General features: G+C 32.0%; 2 protein-coding genes and 1 non-coding gene across 7 annotated transcripts; 1 reads left to right on the forward strand and 2 right to left on the reverse strand.

The window, feature by feature from the left end:
• Positions 1-6,239: 6,239 nt before the first annotated feature.
• Positions 6,240-10,524, forward strand: LOC107643081 (uncharacterized). 2 transcript variants are annotated; one of them, XM_016346638.3, is made up of 3 exons: positions 6,240-6,804; positions 6,887-7,040; positions 7,398-10,524. In XM_016346638.3, exon 3 carries the CDS (start codon positions 7,461-7,463, stop codon positions 10,422-10,424), a length of 2,964 nt encoding a protein of 987 aa, XP_016202124.1. In that variant the 5' UTR covers positions 6,240-6,804; positions 6,887-7,040; positions 7,398-7,460; the 3' UTR covers positions 10,425-10,524. The 2 variants fall into 2 exon arrangements, with proteins under 2 accessions (XP_016202124.1, XP_016202122.1); XM_016346636.3 differs by having other exon boundaries at positions 6,240-6,579.
• A 705-nt stretch (positions 10,525-11,229) lies between these two features.
• TRNAT-UGU (transfer RNA threonine (anticodon UGU)) lies at positions 11,230-11,301 on the reverse strand. The gene has a single exon. It is a non-coding gene; the product is annotated as a tRNA-Thr (tRNA).
• A 576-nt stretch (positions 11,302-11,877) lies between these two features.
• LOC107643082 (putative E3 ubiquitin-protein ligase RHB1A) lies at positions 11,878-14,085 on the reverse strand. Of its 4 annotated transcripts, none has more exons than XM_088488490.1 (5): positions 13,949-14,085; positions 13,458-13,576; positions 12,901-12,970; positions 12,604-12,813; positions 11,878-12,508 (listed from the first exon to the last, which is right to left on the reverse strand). In XM_088488490.1, the coding sequence occupies exons 2-5, from the start codon at positions 13,518-13,520 to the stop codon at positions 12,093-12,095; spliced, it is 759 nt and encodes a 252-aa protein (XP_088344616.1). In that variant the 5' UTR covers positions 13,521-13,576; positions 13,949-14,085; the 3' UTR covers positions 11,878-12,092. The 4 variants fall into 4 exon arrangements, with proteins under 4 accessions (XP_088344616.1, XP_016202125.1, XP_088344615.1 ...); XM_016346639.3 differs by having other exon boundaries at positions 11,878-12,328; positions 12,399-12,508; positions 12,604-12,970; XM_016346640.3 differs by having other exon boundaries at positions 12,169-12,328; positions 12,411-12,508; positions 12,604-12,970.
• Positions 14,086-19,439: the final 5,354 nt, after the last annotated feature.

Consider the following 19,439-nt stretch of genomic DNA (forward strand, 5'->3'; position numbering starts at 1 on the left):
TAAATATTGTTTGTCTTTTTTTTTTTGTTACCCATAATATTTTTGTCAAAAATTAATCTGTCATAAATTTAAGTTTCATTTAAAATGTTGTTGAACAATACATACACAAAGTGAGATTGAAAATCACAACACTTGCTTCCACATAGATGGGCTCAGTAGTGAGTAGCTAGTGGGTAGCACAGTTTCAGCCGACATGCCTCAAACTATGTTAGCATCAGTAGTCAACTCCTACGGGTAAATACAGCACACTGTTTCAGACCAAATCCAAGCTACATTTATTATTAAATATATAAATCATAATTAAAGAACCTTCAGACCCGTTAGTTGAGTTTGAGGCAAAAAATAATGTACGGTTTCATTTTAATTAAATACTGTATCCAACTATCCACTGTAATACTGTATTGTATATGCCATACAAATAGCTTTAAGACTAAGACTAAGATACCTACTTAAGTTGCAACCTCTACGATTTATTATTGTATGAATACGTGCTTGTGCTTAAGTAATTAAGAACAGCATTTATTTTTTATTATTATTGTTATTGAGCTGATAAAGTTGTCTGAGGTATAACCTTAAAATAATGAGTAAATATTTAAATTAATCTCTAAAAATTTATTCGATTTTTAAATTAGTTTTCGAAAGATAAAATTAATTAGAATTGTCTCCAAAAAATTTAAAAATAGTCACGTTAGTTCTTCTGTCTATTATTTAACAAACGACGTTAACATTTACTTACCTGACCATTAGTGTCACATGTCAACAAAAGCTTCAACGACGTTTTTTTTTTTCACCCTTTTCAACCATTTTTTATTACGGTCTATTCCATCCTTCTTCTCAAAACAGAACATCTCTCTAATCCAATCTTTCGTCTTTGGTTCTCATCTCCAGCAAAAAAGGATGTTTGGCTTTGTGACTTTTATTGATCCGCAAATTGTTAAAACTATTTTAGACAAATGGAATCCCATTATGTTCGTGGGTGTCGAGTGCTTGTTAAACCTTACCGGGAGAAGTCAAAGGTTATTGAAAGGTACTTCCTTATCTAATGTTCCTCTGGTTAATTTACATTTTTAGCTTGAAATTGAATGTTTAAACTCTGGATTTAAGCTTGAAATGTGGGTACAAATTGCACTTGACATTAGAAAGGGTTTTTGTTATAATTTGATTGTTTCTTGATATAATTGTATTAAGGAAAAGTCTAGGGTCCAACAATTCTGTTAAATTCTGACCAGCATATAACCAATAAAGAAAAGTGAGTTATTGGATAAAATCTCACACCAATCTCACACCATTAAAACCATCATTGATGGCTATTTGATGGCTACAAATCACAAAAATTACTGCCCCTAACATTTCTCTCTTATCAATATCTCTGATTATCTTAAGGTTAATTTAGAGAAAATTACATATGATAACAGTATATATTAATTAATTTACTTTCATCCTTTATATATGAATGAAATTTAGTAATTTAATTTTAGGGCAAAATACCTCAATAAATCAAATACACATCAATATTATCTGAATGTCCTAAATTATAAAATGCAACGTTAAAGTCTCAAAGCACATTTCTATATAAATCGAATTGATTAAATTCGATTTAATGAAACACTTAGTAAATCGAATCTAACATATTCGAATTAGGTAAAACACGTTAATTGAATAAAAATCGAATCAGTGGATTTGAATTAAGTGCATCGTTAAAATGCTCATAAATCGAATGGATTGGCTTCGATTTACATGTTTGTTTCGTCTCCCACAATTCGAATCTAATATATTCCATTTGCGTGGACTTTGACTATAGAGTTTTTGTTTTGAAAAATAATTTATTAAATTAGTTTTTAGAAGATAATTTTTAAATAAATTTTTAGTATTTATTTTTGATAAATTAAACTAAAAATAATTTTTAATAAGCACAACTAATAATATTTATATTTAATAATATTTTTTAATTTTAAAAATATTATAATAAATATAAATATATAAGAATTAAATAAATTTATATATTTATTAATATATAAAGTTATATTAAATTTTTTAATTTTAATAAGAACAAATTAATAACTTGCAGAAATATTTCTATAAAAAAGAGAAATAAAAATATATTATACTTATTTTATTATAGACTTATTCACTCAACATACTCTTTTAGTACTCATTCTAAGTATTTTCAATCTCAATAATCTTATTATTATTATTATTATTATTATTATTATTATTATTATTATTATTATTATTATATGATCAGTTTTTTATTTATTTTATCCAAAAAGGATCAACAATACATGATAATCTTATTATTGAGAGTACCTAAAAAGAGTACTAATATTATTAATAAATATTTATATTTATGAGACTTTTTTTTTAGTACTCTTTTTAGCTACTCTCAATAATAAGATTATTATGCATGAGTTGTTGATCTTTTCTGGACAAAATAAAAAAAAATTGATCATATAATAATAATAATAATAATAATAATAATAATAATAACTTTTTAGATGCTAAAAGTTTATTTAAAAATTATCATTTAAAAACTAATTTAATAAATTATTTTTCAAAACAAAAATTTTATACTCAAAGTTCACGCAAATCGAATACATTAGATTCGAACTATGGAAGACGAAGCAAACATGTAAATCGAAACCAATCTATTCGATTTATTAGCATTTTAACCATGCACTTAATTCAAATCCACTTGATTCGATTTTCCTTCCATTAACGTTTGTATTTTCTGTTTTGAGACATTCATGTAATATTGACGTGCATTTGATTTATTGAGTTGTTTTGCCCTTAATTTTATCCTTTGATCATGCTAGTTATGTTGACAGATACCTTTTTTTTAAGAAATTTTTCATATCAACTTTAATTTAGTTGCAAGAAGTATGTTGATAGAATTCAACATTTTGTGTTACTCACCTCACCACATAAACATGGATTCTGAAATGAACTCAAGTGAATATCATATTATCTTATTTGGAATCTATATTATTTGTCCTGTTTATATAATTTGTTTTGTGATCATTTTCTCATTAGTCACTAAAATAACCATTTTCAATTTTTTTGTAATTTCAAGAAGTTGTGAAAATGCTATATTTCTTAGGAGACAACTAATAAAAGAGCAGGAGCAGGCTCTAAAACTAGTAGAAATGCAAAGGAAATTTTTGGCAGTATTGCAATTTGCCCAAAATTCTCTGTCTACTTCATCCCATTTTGGCTTCTCCACGAATGAAATGAGAACTTCAAAAGGTATGTAGTAGTAATATGAATTGCATTTATTTATTATGAGTACATTCTTTGTATCATTTTTTATAAGGCTACTTTATATTTTTCAGATCATTTCAATTTCAACTTTCATCTTCAAGAATCTTTCAAAAACACACACAAAAAAAGAAATATAAAGTTTAAATAACCCAAGGCCAAAGGCATCAACTTTCTTTTGATACAGTACTAAGTAGCTTTGAAATTTAGTCAAAATCTCTGGTTTTTAAGATGAAGGTAGCAACAGGTGGATTATAAGTTATTAGTAGGACTATATATTATATTATGCATAGTTTTCAACCAGATTGTATCCTTGTCTAGACTCTGGCCAACTAGACGCTGCCCATGATGCAGTTTAACAATAATTTTGGCCTCTGCATAATCAATTTGTTGCTGCAACAACAATGGCATTTAACGAGAAGAAGGGATTAGGGTTTATTCTCTTTAGGATTAATTTGACAAAAAATTTTAAATATATTTTGTCATCAGCTATTCTGCACCAACCTGTCATACTGATATGACACGCTAACGGCCACATAAGCAAAGATTTAACGTCGTTACTCACGGAACAAACGAAGGGAAGACGGAAGGACTAACGTGACCATTTTTAAACTTTTGGGGACAATTCGGATTAATTTTATCTTTCGGTGACAAATTTAGAGATCGAATAAGCTTTACTAATTTAAGTATTTACTCTTGAAATAATATTACGGTGAAGAGGTGTTTTAAGTGAAGAGTCAAGATTATATTTTTTATAATAGAAAAAAAAATTAAAAACATCACTTACAATACATACTTTTTTTATATAAAAAAAAAGATATAACTACAATTTTTTTTATTAAACATCACTTTTCAATAAAAAAAATTCTCATAACCTTGCTGATGGCATAGTAGTATACTAGTATTTTAAATATTTGGACCATGGTTGAATTATGATATCCGGATCAATTATTATTATTTAAAAAAAAAAAGAAAAAAAGAAAGGGAAGGGAAGACAATAACATTTACAAAGAGATAGTGGGATGTAGTGAATGTGATAGCATTACAGAGAAGCTAAAAAGAATGTGATAGATACACCGTCATAGCAATAAAGGTAAGCTAATAACGTGATGAATCAAAATTATACCTCTGTTTCTTTTCCGCATTACAATAATAACTTTATGATTGTTCATCGTGAAAAACAGTAATTACTTACCAAAAAATTATTCATGACAACTGTGATCTTCAATTAGTAGTTAGCAATATATAGTTACGTGCCTAGGTACTGTATTAGGTAGGTGCTTATGGGTGTCATTATTGTGTTATTGATGAGTGGTGAGACACAGCATGCAATGAAACTAAAGAGAGAGCGTGCACCCATCGAATGCCACATTTTACTTATTATTATTTTAATACACAAAAGCCAACACTTTACAACACCAACAACGAAGTTGGGAATACTCGAAATCTTGAGTGTTGTTTTGCTGTTTGTAGTTATTATTGATTGATTGAAACATCTGATATTATTTATTTGATAATTGCATCACATACAAGTATATATACAACACATGGAAAAGAACAAGCTAATAAGGTAAGTGTTTTCATGTGCATAATTACTCGTCCGGCACAGTGATGGGACCAAAATATTGCCTACTCAATAATTGAAAGAAGCTAATTGAAGTATTGAACACGTTGGCTAAGTAAAATTTTATGCATAGTTAATGAGGAATTTGGTAACTAAGGTATATAATGGTTAGTTAATGTGTGTGAATGGAAGAAATAGTAGTCTCACATTCACATGGGGGCACGTGCTACCTTGCTTCAAGAATCAAGACTCAAGAGTCAACCAAACGGTCTCTTCCATTCCATGGTCTACCCTCTTGTTCATTATTCAATTCTTTTATTTATAAAACAGACAAATTAACAATGCTGCCTCAAAATAACCCCAGCCGTTGGAAATTGGAATCACTCATCAGATGAGACGACACATTTTCACAAAAACAATACATATTCAATCTTGAATGCATATATTTATTTATGCTAGCAATATAGTTTGTTCAAATGTTACCTTTTGGTTCCATAAAAATAATTAAATAAAAAAAATGCTGCTTTAGTTTTGGGCTCCTCTCTTTCCTCTTTTATTTGCGAGAACTGTTTTGCCTGTCCCCTTCACTTGATACACGAACTTGACCCTTTCAAATCATTGTACATATTGAAAGGTCAAGTTTCATGATTTTATCTTTTCGGCCCATCCATTATCATCACTTTATTTCGTTTACTAATTATACAATTTCAGACAAATATAACTATCACTAGTCTTTTCATTATCCATAACGATTGTTACTCAGCATATATATTGCCTTTGAAATAAACACTAAAAAAAGGTTTAGTAATAATAAGTATTTCCTTCCAGAAATAATAAGGGGTAAAAAAAAGAAAGAAAAAGCATAATGGGAAGTACAAATATGAAAAACGGGTGAGAAGTGAGAAGTGATACCTTTGGTACTCCTTGGAATTTAGAACCTCTCACTCATAACGTCAGTCACTGTGTCACGCTCATATCCAAAGTACAAAACAGAATCAAAACAAAACAAAACAAAACGCCACGTTGTCAGCTTTGGACTATCTATATGTATCTTACTAATAATTAATGAAAAATATCATAGTATATGTAAAATCATATGATATTTATACCATTAAAAAAAAGTGTTGGAGTATATGTGAATAAAGCGTAAAGGGTAAGTCCTTCTAATAAAGAAAGAAATGAGAATGTGGAAACAAAATAGGAATGCTCCAAATCGAAATCACAATCAGTATCGATATGATTATGATATATAGGTCTGCAAAATTAACGGTGGTATAAATATGAATATGGTTGTGGAGCCTACAATTCCAATTCCAACCATACCCTACTCATTGGTCACTGCTCAGGGTCCCATTGCCTTCTTCTAACGGTGCTCCTTCCCTCTTCACACCAGTTTTCTCAGTTTTGCAGACCTTGAAAATACTCATCTCCTACCCATTATAATACAAATATCTATGGCCCCAGAAGACATAACACCAACACTGTCACACTCACACTCACACACATACAAATAATTACATAAATAACATAACAAGAAGATTCATACAATATTCAAATCTAGGGTGTGAAAAGGGTTCTTTTTAAGATTTAACAAGGCAGATAGAGTACTACTGAGACAACATTTTAGTTATTATATATATAAACAAATACAAAACAAAACAAATTAAAATCATAAAATGGCGTGGTTATCAAAAAACAGCTAGTGTTTCTGAACCCTCAAGACTTGTTCTCCATCTCCCACACTCCTTCTGAGCAAAAAGGTACGAGCTTTTTGCCTTCATTTTCAACAAGTTCTATCTTTTCTTCTTTTTCTAAAAATGGGCTCTTCCCCGCAAACACTTTGACGCAATAATTTCTGCACTTCACATCACGGGTCACTCATAACACATTCATATGTCTCACTAGTTTTTCAAGGCGTGTCTGCGTTTTTAAAGCCTTCCATTCATAGATGGTGATCTATTTGAAGCTTCAATGATCAATGATATGTAATAATATATATTTGTATTTATTTATGCGTGATTTTCCTTTTTACCTCTTATGATGATGTTTTTTTCTAAATTTTCTTAGGTGAGTTGTTGGAGTTCGTTATTGACACTGTCCACACTTCACAGTGCATATGAATTGGATAAGTCTTAATGGTTATAAGTTTATAATCCTTCCTTATTTGTTCAAAGAGCCAGAACAGTGAATCTGCGACACTGTGTTTCAGCGTGGCATCCACGTAAGTATTCAGATCTGAATCACTATGCAATTTTATCAACTCAATCTCTAAGATAAGTTTGGACATTATGCCATCTCCTTCTTTGATTTTAAAATTTGGTTAAAGAATTACTTAGCAAATTCTGTGTTATTTTTGAGTCTGCTGCATAAAACAGACACGTTCTTTTCTTTTATGTTCAAAATCTTTCTGTGAAGTTTTCCATGTTGGCAATTGCTACTTAAAATGGTTTGAGCTATGTGTGATTTGAGGAATAAAGTTTTTGTTTCTTCATATTAGTTTTTCTTTTGTGTATGTAAAATTCGAGATCTATAACTTGGAATAGAGGTTGTGGCTAACAAATATAATCCTGAATTTCAGAGGGGTGTTTGTAAAATTTGTTTGCTTGCATGGTTGGATTTGATATCTTTGATAACTTGGGGAATGATGGATATTGAAGAAGAGAGCCCCATGTCTGGGTCCTTAAAAGCCATGACTCTAAGGAATATGTCATCTTCATCTTCAGCATTCTTTTCAGCAAACCAGTCACCCTTCTTCTCTCCAAGATCACCATCACTCATACCTGATGCTGCTCCAGGTCCAAGTAATAGGGTGGTTCATTTGGATGCTGCTTCCCCTAGCACCAGTTCCATCATTCAAGAACCAAAGTTTGATGTAAATGTTGGATGCACCTTCCCAGATGCATCTGGTAACTCAGGTGATTTGCAAAAACTTGATCGGATATCTTCCTCAGTTGGCATATCTAGCAGTAGCATATCTAGTTCATGCTATCACCGGGATGATCGATATTTTGCGAAGAAAGAGAGAAGAGATAAGAAAGATAGATGTCATAGAACTTCATCCATTCCAGATTCTACATCATGTTCTTCTTATAGATTAAGGAATTGTGATGTTTTCATTGGATTACATGGCTCAAAACCTCCTTTTGTAAGATTTGTTAATTGGCTTCGTGCTGAATTAGAACTTCAAGGAATCAGTTGCTTTGTATCAGACAGGGCTCGATGTAGGAGCTCTCGCAAACTTGGCATTGTGGAGAGAGCCATGAATGCTGCTTCTTTTGGGATAGTGATTATAACAAACAAGTCTTTCAAGAATCCTTACACTATTGAGGAGCTGCATTTCTTTTCTAGCAAGAAGAATTTGGTTCCAATATACTTTGATTTGAGTCCAGCCGATTGTCTTGTCCGGGACATAATTGAAAAGAGGGGTGAGCTGTGGGAAAAACATGGAGGTGAACTTTGGCTTATGTATGAAGGATTGGAACAGGAGTGGCGAGATGCCGTGCACGGCCTCTCTCGGGTTGATGAACCAAAACTGGAAGCGCAGGATGGAAACTGGAGAGATTGCATACTGAGAGCTGTCACATTAATAGCAATGAGGTTGGGTAGGAGAAGTGTTGGTGAGAATTTGACTAAGTGGAGAGAAAAAATTGAAAAAGAGGAGTTCCCTTTCACCAGAAATGAGAGTTTTATTGGGAGAAAGAAAGAGCTTTCAGAACTGGAGTTTATGCTTTTTGGAGATGTCACTGGAGATGCAGAGAAGGACTACATTGAACTTAAGGCTAAACCAGGAAGAAAGAATGTGACAATTGGTTGGGGCAAGAGTAATATGCTAGATGAAAGATGGAGGGAAAAGCATGCAGGAAATGGCTGCAAGAAACAGAAAGAGCCAGTTGTATGGAAGGAGTCAGAGAAAGAGATTGAAATGCAGCACTACCATTCAAGGCTCAAGCGTGGAAAGTATGCTAGAAGGAAAAGGGGAAGGAATATGTTGTGTGGGAAAGGTATTGCGTGTGTTTCAGGGGATGCAGGAATTGGTAAAACAGAACTCATTCTTGAATTTGCTTACAGATTTCATCAGAGATACAAGATGATTTTATGGATAGGAGGGGAAGGCAGATATATAAGGCAAAACTACCTTAACCTCAGATCTTTTTTGGAAGTTGATGTGGGAATTGAGAACAGTTTGGATAAAAATAGGATCAAAGGCTTTGAAGAGCAGGAGATCACAGCGATTTCTAGAGTTCGAAAAGAGCTGATGAGGAACATTCCATATCTTGTGATAATTGATAACTTGGAGAGCGAAAAAGATTGGTGGGATCACAAACTTGCTGTCATGGATCTTCTCCCTCGCTTTGGTGGCGAAACACATGTGATCATATCGACACGCCTTCCTTGCATCATGAACTTGGAACCTTTGAAGCTCTCATACTTATCAGGAGTTGAAGCATTGTCTCTAATGCTAGGTATTGGCAAGGACTATCCAGTTACAGAGGTTGATGCTCTGAGGACTATTGAGGAGAAACTTGGAAGATTAACATTAGGCCTTGCCATTGTGAGTGCAATTTTGTCTGAACTACCAATAACCCCAACCAGGCTTCTAGAAACCATAAACAGAATGCCTCTGAAGGAAATGTCGTGGAGCGGAAAAGAAGACCGGTGGTGGAGGAAGAACACATTTCTTGTGCAGCTTTTCGAAGTTTGTTTCTCCATTTTTGATCATGCAGATGGCCCAAGAAGCTTGGCAACCAGAATGGTGCTGGCAAGCGGATGGTTTGCTCCTGGTGCAATTCCAGTTTCCTTATTGGCAGTAGCAGCTAACAAGATACCAGAAAAGTGCCAGGGCAGATGCTTGTTTAGAAAGTTACTCCAAGCCTTAACTTGTGGATTCACATCCTCATACATCAAAAAATCAGAATTAGAAGCATCTTCTTTGCTGTTAAGATTTAGCATTGCAAGAAGTAGCACTAAGGAAGGTTACATCCAATTCAATGAGCTCATCAAAGTATATGCCAGGAAAAGAGATGTTCCTGGAGCTGCACAAGCAATGATTCAAGCTGTCATCATTCAAGGATCAATAGCACAAACTCTTGATCATTTATGGGCTGCTTGTTTTCTGTTATTTGGATTCGGCCGCGATCCGGTAGTTGTTGAGCTCAAGGTGTCTGAGCTTTTATATCTTGTCAAAAGAATGGTTCTGCCTCTTGCCATTCACACATTCATCACTTATTCTCGCTGCACGGCGGCTCTTGAGCTTCTCCGGCTCTGCACCAATGCCTTGGAAGCTGCCGACCAAGCATTCGTTACGCCGGTGGACAAGTGCCTCCAGAAATCGCTTTGTTGGAGGTCTGTCCAGACTAATGCTCAGTTGAATCCTTCTCTTTGGGAAGAACTGGCTTTGTGTAGAGCCACTGTTCTTGAAACTAGAGCTAAGCTAATGCTAAGAGGTGCCCAGTTTGATATTGGAGAGGATCTAATCAAGAAGGCTGTTTTCATCAGAACTTCAATTTGTGGTGAGCATCATCCAGATACTATATCTGCTCGTGAAACATTAAGAAAACTCCCCAGGCTTATTTCTAATGTCCAAGTTCATGCTTCAACTACTTAGATTTTGTACCTTGTAACAAAGGAATAGGAAAAATCTACCTCTATATTTTATACACAAACCATTTCTAATAAATCAAAACTTAGCATACTGTTCCATTCAACATTACTCCATACTCAGTAACCCTTTTGTAATCCCTTTGTTAGTTTGTTATTTATTTTCCACTGCTAAACTAATGGTAACATAGGTCAAATTATTGCTTTTTTGTTTTGATGTGGATGTCTGAGTCATTGACATGCACAATCTGGCAAGTGGTTGAATGAACAATCACAATCACATTAAGGCAGCTATCATGTTTGAATTATTATCTTCACATTATCAATCTGATGAGGACACCGCTCAAGGCTTTAGAATCATGGAAGATTTCAATTCTATCTAGGTACATGTACAAGAAGCTCTTTTTGGTTTAGATAAATTCAAAGAAATGACAAGCTATATAACATGTAGTGAACTGGCTGATTGTACTTGTGTCGATAAAATAAAAATAATTATGTATACCCAAAGAGTTCCATGCGTGTTCCTTTTTGTTTTTTTGTTTTTTTTTTCAATGAAAAGCTAAACTAAATGGCACTATGCATGTTTCTTTACCAACTAGGAACAGTGAATATGAACAGGGGAGGCTGTTACTATTAAAATATGGAAACCTCGGAAAGTACGTTGGAGCGGTTCAATCATATAATTAATGAGCTACTGTGGACTACAGTAAAAATGCATCGCAAATTCGCAATTGATTTTGTCTCTGTTCTTTTCAGTATTGAAAAAATAGAATTTTAATATGTTTAGACTGACGGTGGAAAATTAAAATAATTGCCCCCACGCAGGATCGAACTACGGACCTTCAGTTTACAAGACTGACGCTCTACCACTGAGCTATAGGGGCTGATTGATAAAATTATTAACTAAACATTAAATAATGACCATATTATCAGTTAATACCTGAATAATATGATATGTTTAAACCCGTGTCCGTGTATGTTGCCAGCTTATAAGAATTAACTAATGTGCCTCGGGTTTTAAACATACTGCTTCATCATGTCAATCAAATGACATGTAAAATCTTATGGGTTTAATCATTTATGGATGCAGCAATCTATATCTGCCTAGAAGATGTAACATCATGAGTTCATGAATTACACACCATTACGAGATTTTTGTCATCGCTAAAGCATGAACATGATATGCACCATCATGCAAAGAACTTCGACTTCCCTCGAGTGCTCCATCTAAGTGTTGGAGATGATAGACTGAGTTGGGTGCAGGGAGTGATAGATGTATCGTTTTCACTCTTCACTCACAAAAGTAAGATGTTCTTGACGTTCTACATAATAGCGTATTATATCAATTTGCAAACGAATACATGAAAGTGTCTTATCTTAATTTTGCTTACCCGATAACATTTATATTCCTTTTAAGAAAGATATTTAGTTTCTCTACTGCAAGAAATTCCAATTCAATATCGCTGAGAAGGATATATAGCTATATTCAAATGAGAGATAAAAGCAACATAACGAGAATCCTACAACAGTGATAGACATTACGAGTAAACTAAAAATATATTCACTTCTCTGTTCTGTAATCAAGTTGTCTCCAAGAATAAGCTCTGTGAATCATATAAATTCTATTTACAACAGTTCACTGTTCCATTTGGTCTGCGGATATCACTTCAACTTTCTAACTAAATAACCACATAGATGAATGAAATTTCCCGTTATCAACAAGCCGGATTGAGCATAGGAAATGGAAAAAGAATCCCCACGAAACCTTGAAACCTGAACAAATAAAACCATATACTTGGGTTGCCAGAACAGAAAAGTTTAGCGCTTTTAACCAGAGCTCTCTACAATCTACAGCATGCTTGAACAAAGTTGGCGATGTCTTCAGTGAATGAGAGGGTCCAAAACCATATCCTGTATGAAAAGATAAACATGTGTATTCCACAAGGGCATATGTTGAAAAGTGGGAATGATCGAGACAAACCTGATCACATACAGGACAAGTTTCACTTCTTTCCATCCATTCCAGAATGCATGCAAGGTGGAAATAATGATCACATTTTGTAGTGAGTTTTGGATTCTCTGCATCATACTCTGCAAGTTTAAAACATGAAAACTATCATCTTCAACAGCTACATAATAAAGCTTATTTCACGGTGAAAGCAAAATTAGCTGTGACAATATATCACCTTCTAAACAAATTGGGCACACATCCTCCTCTTCCTCTAAAATGATAGGTTCTACCAGTTTTCGTAGTTCTAGGTCTGTCTGAACTTTGAGCCCTGCTGATTCCTTCAGCTCTTCCAACTTAGCCGAGGCCTCATGATTTGCCCCAGCAGCTGATGCATTAGTTTTGTCAGCACAAATTTCTCTGGCTACAGGTAGAGTTGGATTGGGACCTAATGTAACATTGAAAGGTGCAGGAGCAGGAGGTGGTGTATAAGTATCAGGAATTGAAGTATCTAGGTTAGTATCAACTAACAGACCTCCAGCAAAAACAGACGCAGCACCATGATTGGATGATAACGGAACATGCTCCTCTGATACTCTGGGGTACTGCATATACAATTGAAACAATGGCTTAACACATTGACTGCAGATCATGAACAATTAAGATGTTGGACTAGAAGTTTATTCTCAGTATAAATTAGGAGATGTTTGGCGACGACAATAGACACCAAAATATACTTAATAGAATAAAATCATATCTGTGGATTATGTATACCATACTTACAATTTTAGTTAGAAAAATACTAGGAGACCATCAAAATTTATTATTTTTTACCATCACTTAGTCATCAACTCAATTCTTTTAGTCTAGTTCTTTTAATCTAGTAAATTTAACAACATACTTTATCACATACTTTTAAATATTAATGACTAACTAATAGCCAAAAACAATAAATTTGATGGCCTTCTAGCATTCCTCTTTTAGTTATATACGTGTATATTACTGTTGATTTATACGGCCCTGAGCTGAATTCAAAAGAAGAACATAAAATATAATGTAATGGAAGCACAAGTAGTGCAGGGATATACTGACGTAATAGTAGGTATTTTGAGCAGAATCAGTGTCCTTGGAAGAACAGCAACAGCAACCACCCATGTCTTCTTATATCCAGCTCCCAAAAGTAGATAGTACCATCGGTTTCATCGTTTCACCTTTCATCACAACACGATTTTACAAGAAAGATACAGCATTTTAGAAGCTAAGATTACACTTGATTAATACGGTATATACTATATGTGAATGAATACATTCACGTAACTACGATCATGCATGCGTCCGATGATGATCAAGGACCTATTAACGAATCGGTGGGGGTTATTGCATGTTATATATGGATTCAGTACGCTAGTTAATTGGAATTCATGAGAATTCACAAAACCTAATCAGAAAAGGAAAACACATAATAATTCAGCTAAGTCGGAAACAATAATCGAACAAAGGCGGCGAATTTCGTATCTCTATATACAAAATGGAAAGGAATATAAAAGAGAAAGAGAAAGAGAAAGAGAGTGAGAGGGGTTTACAGAGAGTAGAGGTGGTAAGGAGCTACGAGCGAGAGAGTGAGGAATGATGAGCTATGCTTGGAGCTTTCAGATTCAAAGCCAATTTCGGCAGAGAACACCACCACCACCTTTCTAATTCATTATTTTTTGTGTTTTATACTTTTATTTATAGCATCTCTATTTTGTAATTTTTAACATAGATTTTATTATAATTTGATTATTTTAAATTTAAAAAAGTTTAGGAAGCCAAGTATAACCTAATCCAATTCAAATTAGTTCTTTGTATTTTAAATTTTGAAATTCAAAAAATTAAAATAGTAGAAGATTATTTTTTTTCTTATAATTGATTTTTTTTTAATTAATTGGTTCTAATTGATTACTTTCTTAGTTAGTTCTTTAACAAAATCGAATTAATATAGATTTAATTTTATATTTTTTATTTTAATAATATATTTATAAATTATAAAATAATTAAATCTTTTATTTAATTAAAAAATTAAAAATTAATTTGTTTCAACTCAATAGATATAAAACTTTAGTCACCAAAAAAAATAGATATAAAACTTTAGAATACCAATAGAATTAAAATTAAAAGATTCTCGACCTGTACATAGAATATAATTAAATTCTTAAAAAATAAGGTGTTTGTTAATTTATGATGATAAATTCATGCGTATCGATATGTTTAAAATATGGACAAATAATAACAATACACGTGGAATTTATTTTCCACATCAACATTTAATTTTTATTTTTTTAAATATATATTATATCACCACTTTTACTAATACACCCCTTTAATTAAATAAAAATAAAAAAAATATTTTTTATTTAATTTTATAAAAAGTCTTAAATATTATTCTTTTATTTGATTAGACAAAAATATTATTTTAAATTAATAAAATTTTAAAATTCAATTAATCCTAATTTTATAGTTTCAAATAATTTAAACAACAAAACAAACATATTAAAAAAATAAAAAATCAAAATTTCTTCGTCTTCTCCAATTTCTCTAAGCAAAACATATCAAAGAAACAAAAAATCAATCGTTCTTCATCTTCTCCAATTATTCCTCTGAAGCAAAGCAGTAAAAATCCCAAACCAAAACCCTAGGTTCTTCGCCGCTGTCGTCCCAATGGCTTCATCCGCGTCGTCCAACCATTTCAGCACACGACCTTCAATTTTTTTCAAATTCCTTCTTTCGTTCTGAACACGATACTTGGTTTTCATCTCTTTTACCTTCAAGATCAATAACACGGTCACTCAACTCTTTAAAATTGACTTTGTAGAATATTACATAACTGAATTGCCTTCCAATGGCACCCACAGTATAATCTGCCACTTTTCCAGCAAGAGAAATTAGAATTTCCATTGACTGTTTTGATTCAAGAGCTGAGACTACAAACAAAAGTCGAAAATTTTTAAACGAGGAAAAGAGTTCAAAACATATTTGGTTTGGGATTTTCACTGCTTTGTTTCAGAGGGGTAATTGGAAAAGATGAAGAACGATCGAATTTTTTGTTTCTTTGATATGTTTTGCTTAGAGGGGCACCAATGATTAGAGAAATTGGAGAAAACGAAGAAATTTTGATTTTTTGTTTTTTAATATGTTTTTGTTTTGTTGTTTAAATTATTTGAAACTATAAAATTAGGATTAATTGAATTCTAAAATTTCGTTAATTTAAAAGAATATTTTTGTCTAATCAAATAAAAAAATATGTTTAAGACTTTTTATAAAATTAAATAAAAAATATTTTTTATTTTTATTTAATTAAAAGGGTGTATTAGTAAAAGTGATGATATAATATATATTTAAAAAAACAAAAATTAAATGTTGATGTGGAAAATAAATTTCATATGGTTTATTATTATTTGTCCATATTTTAAATGTATCGGTACGTATGAATTTATCATTGTACCGTAGCAAATATACAGATAAAATTAAAATAAAATCTAAATATTACCATATCTTACACGTCATCAGCCCTACCTTTTAGACTCCCGTCTCTACTGAGTACTAACACCCTACAAATCAAATTGGGATTGGGCTACTCAACTTTCATGGGCTCAAAATTAAATAAACTGTAGCTTATAATGAAGACCAAAACAAAAAATAGTACACGTTATCAGAAATACCACGTAAGATGTATCCAAATAAAGTGACAAAAAAAAAATGAAACTTTTGATGCCTGTCCAAGTTTTACGGGAATAGATTCTTTTAAATTTTTTTAACAATTGAGGAAGGCTAACGACCCTTAACTCACACGGCATTCTGTCTTTTTCCCATTTCAAAAGTCTCATATTCAACTCTTATTAACTCTAACCAAAGAAAAAAAATTGGTAAATATATAAAGAGTATATGGGTGTGTATTGTACTTAGGATTAGGGATTGTTTAATCCATTTGAGGTACTTAAGATTAGGAGTTGTCCAATCCATTTGAAGTATCTAGCATTAGAAGTTGTCCAATCTACCTTACTTAAAAAAAAACAATTGAGGAAGTAAAACATTTTCAATTTACTTGGGGCATTATTTTTGCACATAACAGTTTAGTGCAGTAATAATTTGCTATCTTTGAAGCATTTGTCATTTCCAAAATTAAAGTTTTGTTTTAGATCATAGCACAAAAACTCAATTGTGAATTTGTGATGTCTTGTCCTGACTATATAGCATAAAGCTAACTACTTCATGATCAGGATTCTCCATTAGTTTAGCATGTTAATTAACTGTTAACTTAATAAAATTCTCACTTTCTTTCACTTTTACCCCACTCATTACTAAAAGTTTTACTTTAACCTTTTTTAATCTTTGCCGGTGACATATACTTTTTAGCATTACGCATAAAGGTCCACTACCATGTCATTCCATTAAATTACAATTGCAAATACGGATCAAGTTCTTCTAAGTAAAAAAGTTTATAAAATAAAAAAGTAAAAATTTAATCATTTTTTAATCGAAGTATTGAGATTTGCAAATGAAAGCAATTATAAATTTAATAATATCTTTTTCTAAAAGATTTTTTTCAAAACATAAAAAGAAAAATACATTTTTAACGTGTCTATATTATATTTAATCAAATCGCTTGAAAATATTCTTAAGGAATATGTCCAACACAAAAAGCCTTTTCTTGGACAAAACCAAACAAATTCAGTGGACATACAACTTTTCCAACCACGCACTTATCTTCTCCTTTTACGATCTCGACTCTGCAAAAATTCTTTCTCAGGGTGTCTTTGGAATAAGGCTAGCCTAGGGAACAAGAATTCATAACAATCATCTAATAATCTAATAACAAATAATAATAGTAAAATAATCAATGGGGATGCAATGATAGGGCGTTGAACTATAGTAATCATCAATACCCATTGTGTTGTGCTGGTCAAAAGTCGGTGTCTGGAATCATTTTGGGTGGTTATATATGATGAATTTTATAATATAAGCTTTGTTCGCTACTCTTTCCCCATTAAGTGCATTGTTTATTTTGTTCGATCACATTTCTTCTTCTTAATATTATTGTTATTTTCATATGATGTTGGGTCACATTCTTATCACAGCACGAAGCCAATTATTAGATTGTGATTATTTACCTGCGACAAATTTTGGGAAAACACAAGAACTAATGCTTTTTGTGTAACAAATAATAGATAAAGTATAAATTATCTGCTAAAAAGGAAACTAAATCGAATTAAAACAATATATATATATATATATATATATATATATATATATATATATATATATATATATATAACATCAATTAAGTAAACTAAACTCATTATTGGTTTTATTCTCTTTTATCCAGCTGTCAGCTTTGATTAATTGATTTCAAAATATCTCTCTCTTTTCCTCTAAAGTTGATGATGATAATTATAAATAATTTATAGAGGACAGATGCAAAGGTTTGGTAAGGGCTAATGAAAATGGATATTATCAAAGAAGAAACATGCAAATACAAAAGCTTTGCAGCCAGAAGCATCTCTCTGTACTGCCACCCCTATTATTTTTAGGTCGAAGGTGTATTTTTTGTTTCTAAAATTTATAATATTTTTTAAAAATATTTTTAATATTTTATTTTATTCAATTTTTTTTTAATATTTTCGATTCGTTCAATTTTATCTCTAATATTTTCGATTCGTTTTAAAAATATCCCTAAACGGTTTTAATTTTGTCTCCAACATTTTAGAAAGAATTAATATCTAAAGATAATTTTAATACAAATAAAAAATATTAGAGATAAAATTAAATACAACTAAATGTTAGAAATATTTAAAAAAAAACTCACAAACATTTAGAATAAAAAACATATTTTACTCTATTTTTATTTATATATAATTTATAATTAAACAAGAGAATCTATGAAAGCAGTAGTCTTGGTATCTGCTTAGGCAGTTGTGATATCTTCAAACAGCTAGATTCTCTCAATTCAAAATTCATCTTTTTTGTACTAAAAGTATTAATTTATGTCTCTCAATAAACCCTTATCTAAAGTGTAGAGTAGTGATCACTACATGAGTCCATTGCATTTTTTTATTTTTGGTTATGAATCATTATTAAATTCAATCAATTTGTCTGTGAATTATGCAAATGACACGATTAATTATTCAATTTATATTGATGGAGCTAGTGCCTTTGTAATTGTGAGCATTGTAATTGTGAGCATTGCTGCCAATATGGCAGCTCGACACATGCATGGTAATTTAAGCATCTTTTAGTTAATTAGCAGCCATTTTGTTTTTTAATAACTAAATTAAAATACCAAAAAAACTATATAATTTTCATCATTTTGCATTTCAAATGGACGGAGAAAGGAAAATGGGACAGCCATGAAATAAAAAAGTAATGTTATTTTTACCTTAAAAAATAAATTTCAGCTGCAAACAAATAATTTTCACCTTTGAGAAACAAAAAGATAGCTTTTATTTGGTAAACGCATGCCGATTAGCTAAAACATTTTTCATCTGACTTGCACCTAACTTTAAGTTTATTTTCTTTCTAAGTAAAAAAAAAAAAATCTCAAGCTCTACTTTTCTTTCTAAGTCAACAAAAAAAAAAAAAATTCTCAAGCTCTGCTCTACAGATTTTAATTTAGATATGGAGCCTCAGCTGGTGAAGTGCGCTGATATGGGGGAGGGGAGTGCTGCACAAATTGGTGGTGTCAGGGGGAACAACTCGGACCCTCCGAGTTCTAAACCAAACTCGCACCGTCCGAGTTCCATGCAATCCCCTGTAGTAAGTTTCGAACTCGGACCCTCCGAGTTGAATAATCTCACGGACCGTCCGATTTCGAAGAAGCCAATCGCACGGTGGGAGTTCCTACTTGCACTTAACACGCGTCGCTCCCTGGTTTTCCCCCGAACGGTGCCCCTGTTTCAATAAAGAAACCCATTTGCTCTTCTCTCACCATCCGAAAACGAAAGCACACACAGTTCACTCTCAAACATTCTTCTTCATTTCTGAAGCTCATCCTTACATGGTGGAGGAGAAGGAATTATGCCCAAAAAATATAAAATTAAA

The sequence above is a fragment of the Arachis ipaensis genome, chromosome B5 (assembly GCF_059453495.1).
Source record: "Arachis ipaensis isolate K30076 ecotype BB chromosome B5, ASM5945349v1, whole genome shotgun sequence".
Taxonomy (NCBI): domain Eukaryota; kingdom Viridiplantae; phylum Streptophyta; class Magnoliopsida; order Fabales; family Fabaceae; genus Arachis; species Arachis ipaensis.

Bases quoted from the DNA above. Each gene is read 5' to 3' on its own strand.
- LOC107643081 (XM_016346638.3), top strand. From the start codon at position 7,461: ATGATGGATATTGAAGAAGAGAGCCCCATGTCTGGGTCCTTAAAAGCC.
- LOC107643082 (XM_088488489.1), bottom strand. From the start codon at position 13,520: ATGGGTGGTTGCTGTTGCTGTTCTTCCAAGGACACTGATTCTGCTCAA. The intron at 12,971-13,457 runs GTCAGTATATCC...TTGTATATGCAG, and splicing joins CTCAAAATACCTACTATTAC to TACCCCAGAGTATCAGAGGA. The intron at 12,509-12,603 runs GTGATATATTGT...TTAAACTTGCAG, and splicing joins GTGCCCAATTTGTTTAGAAG to AGTATGATGCAGAGAATCCA.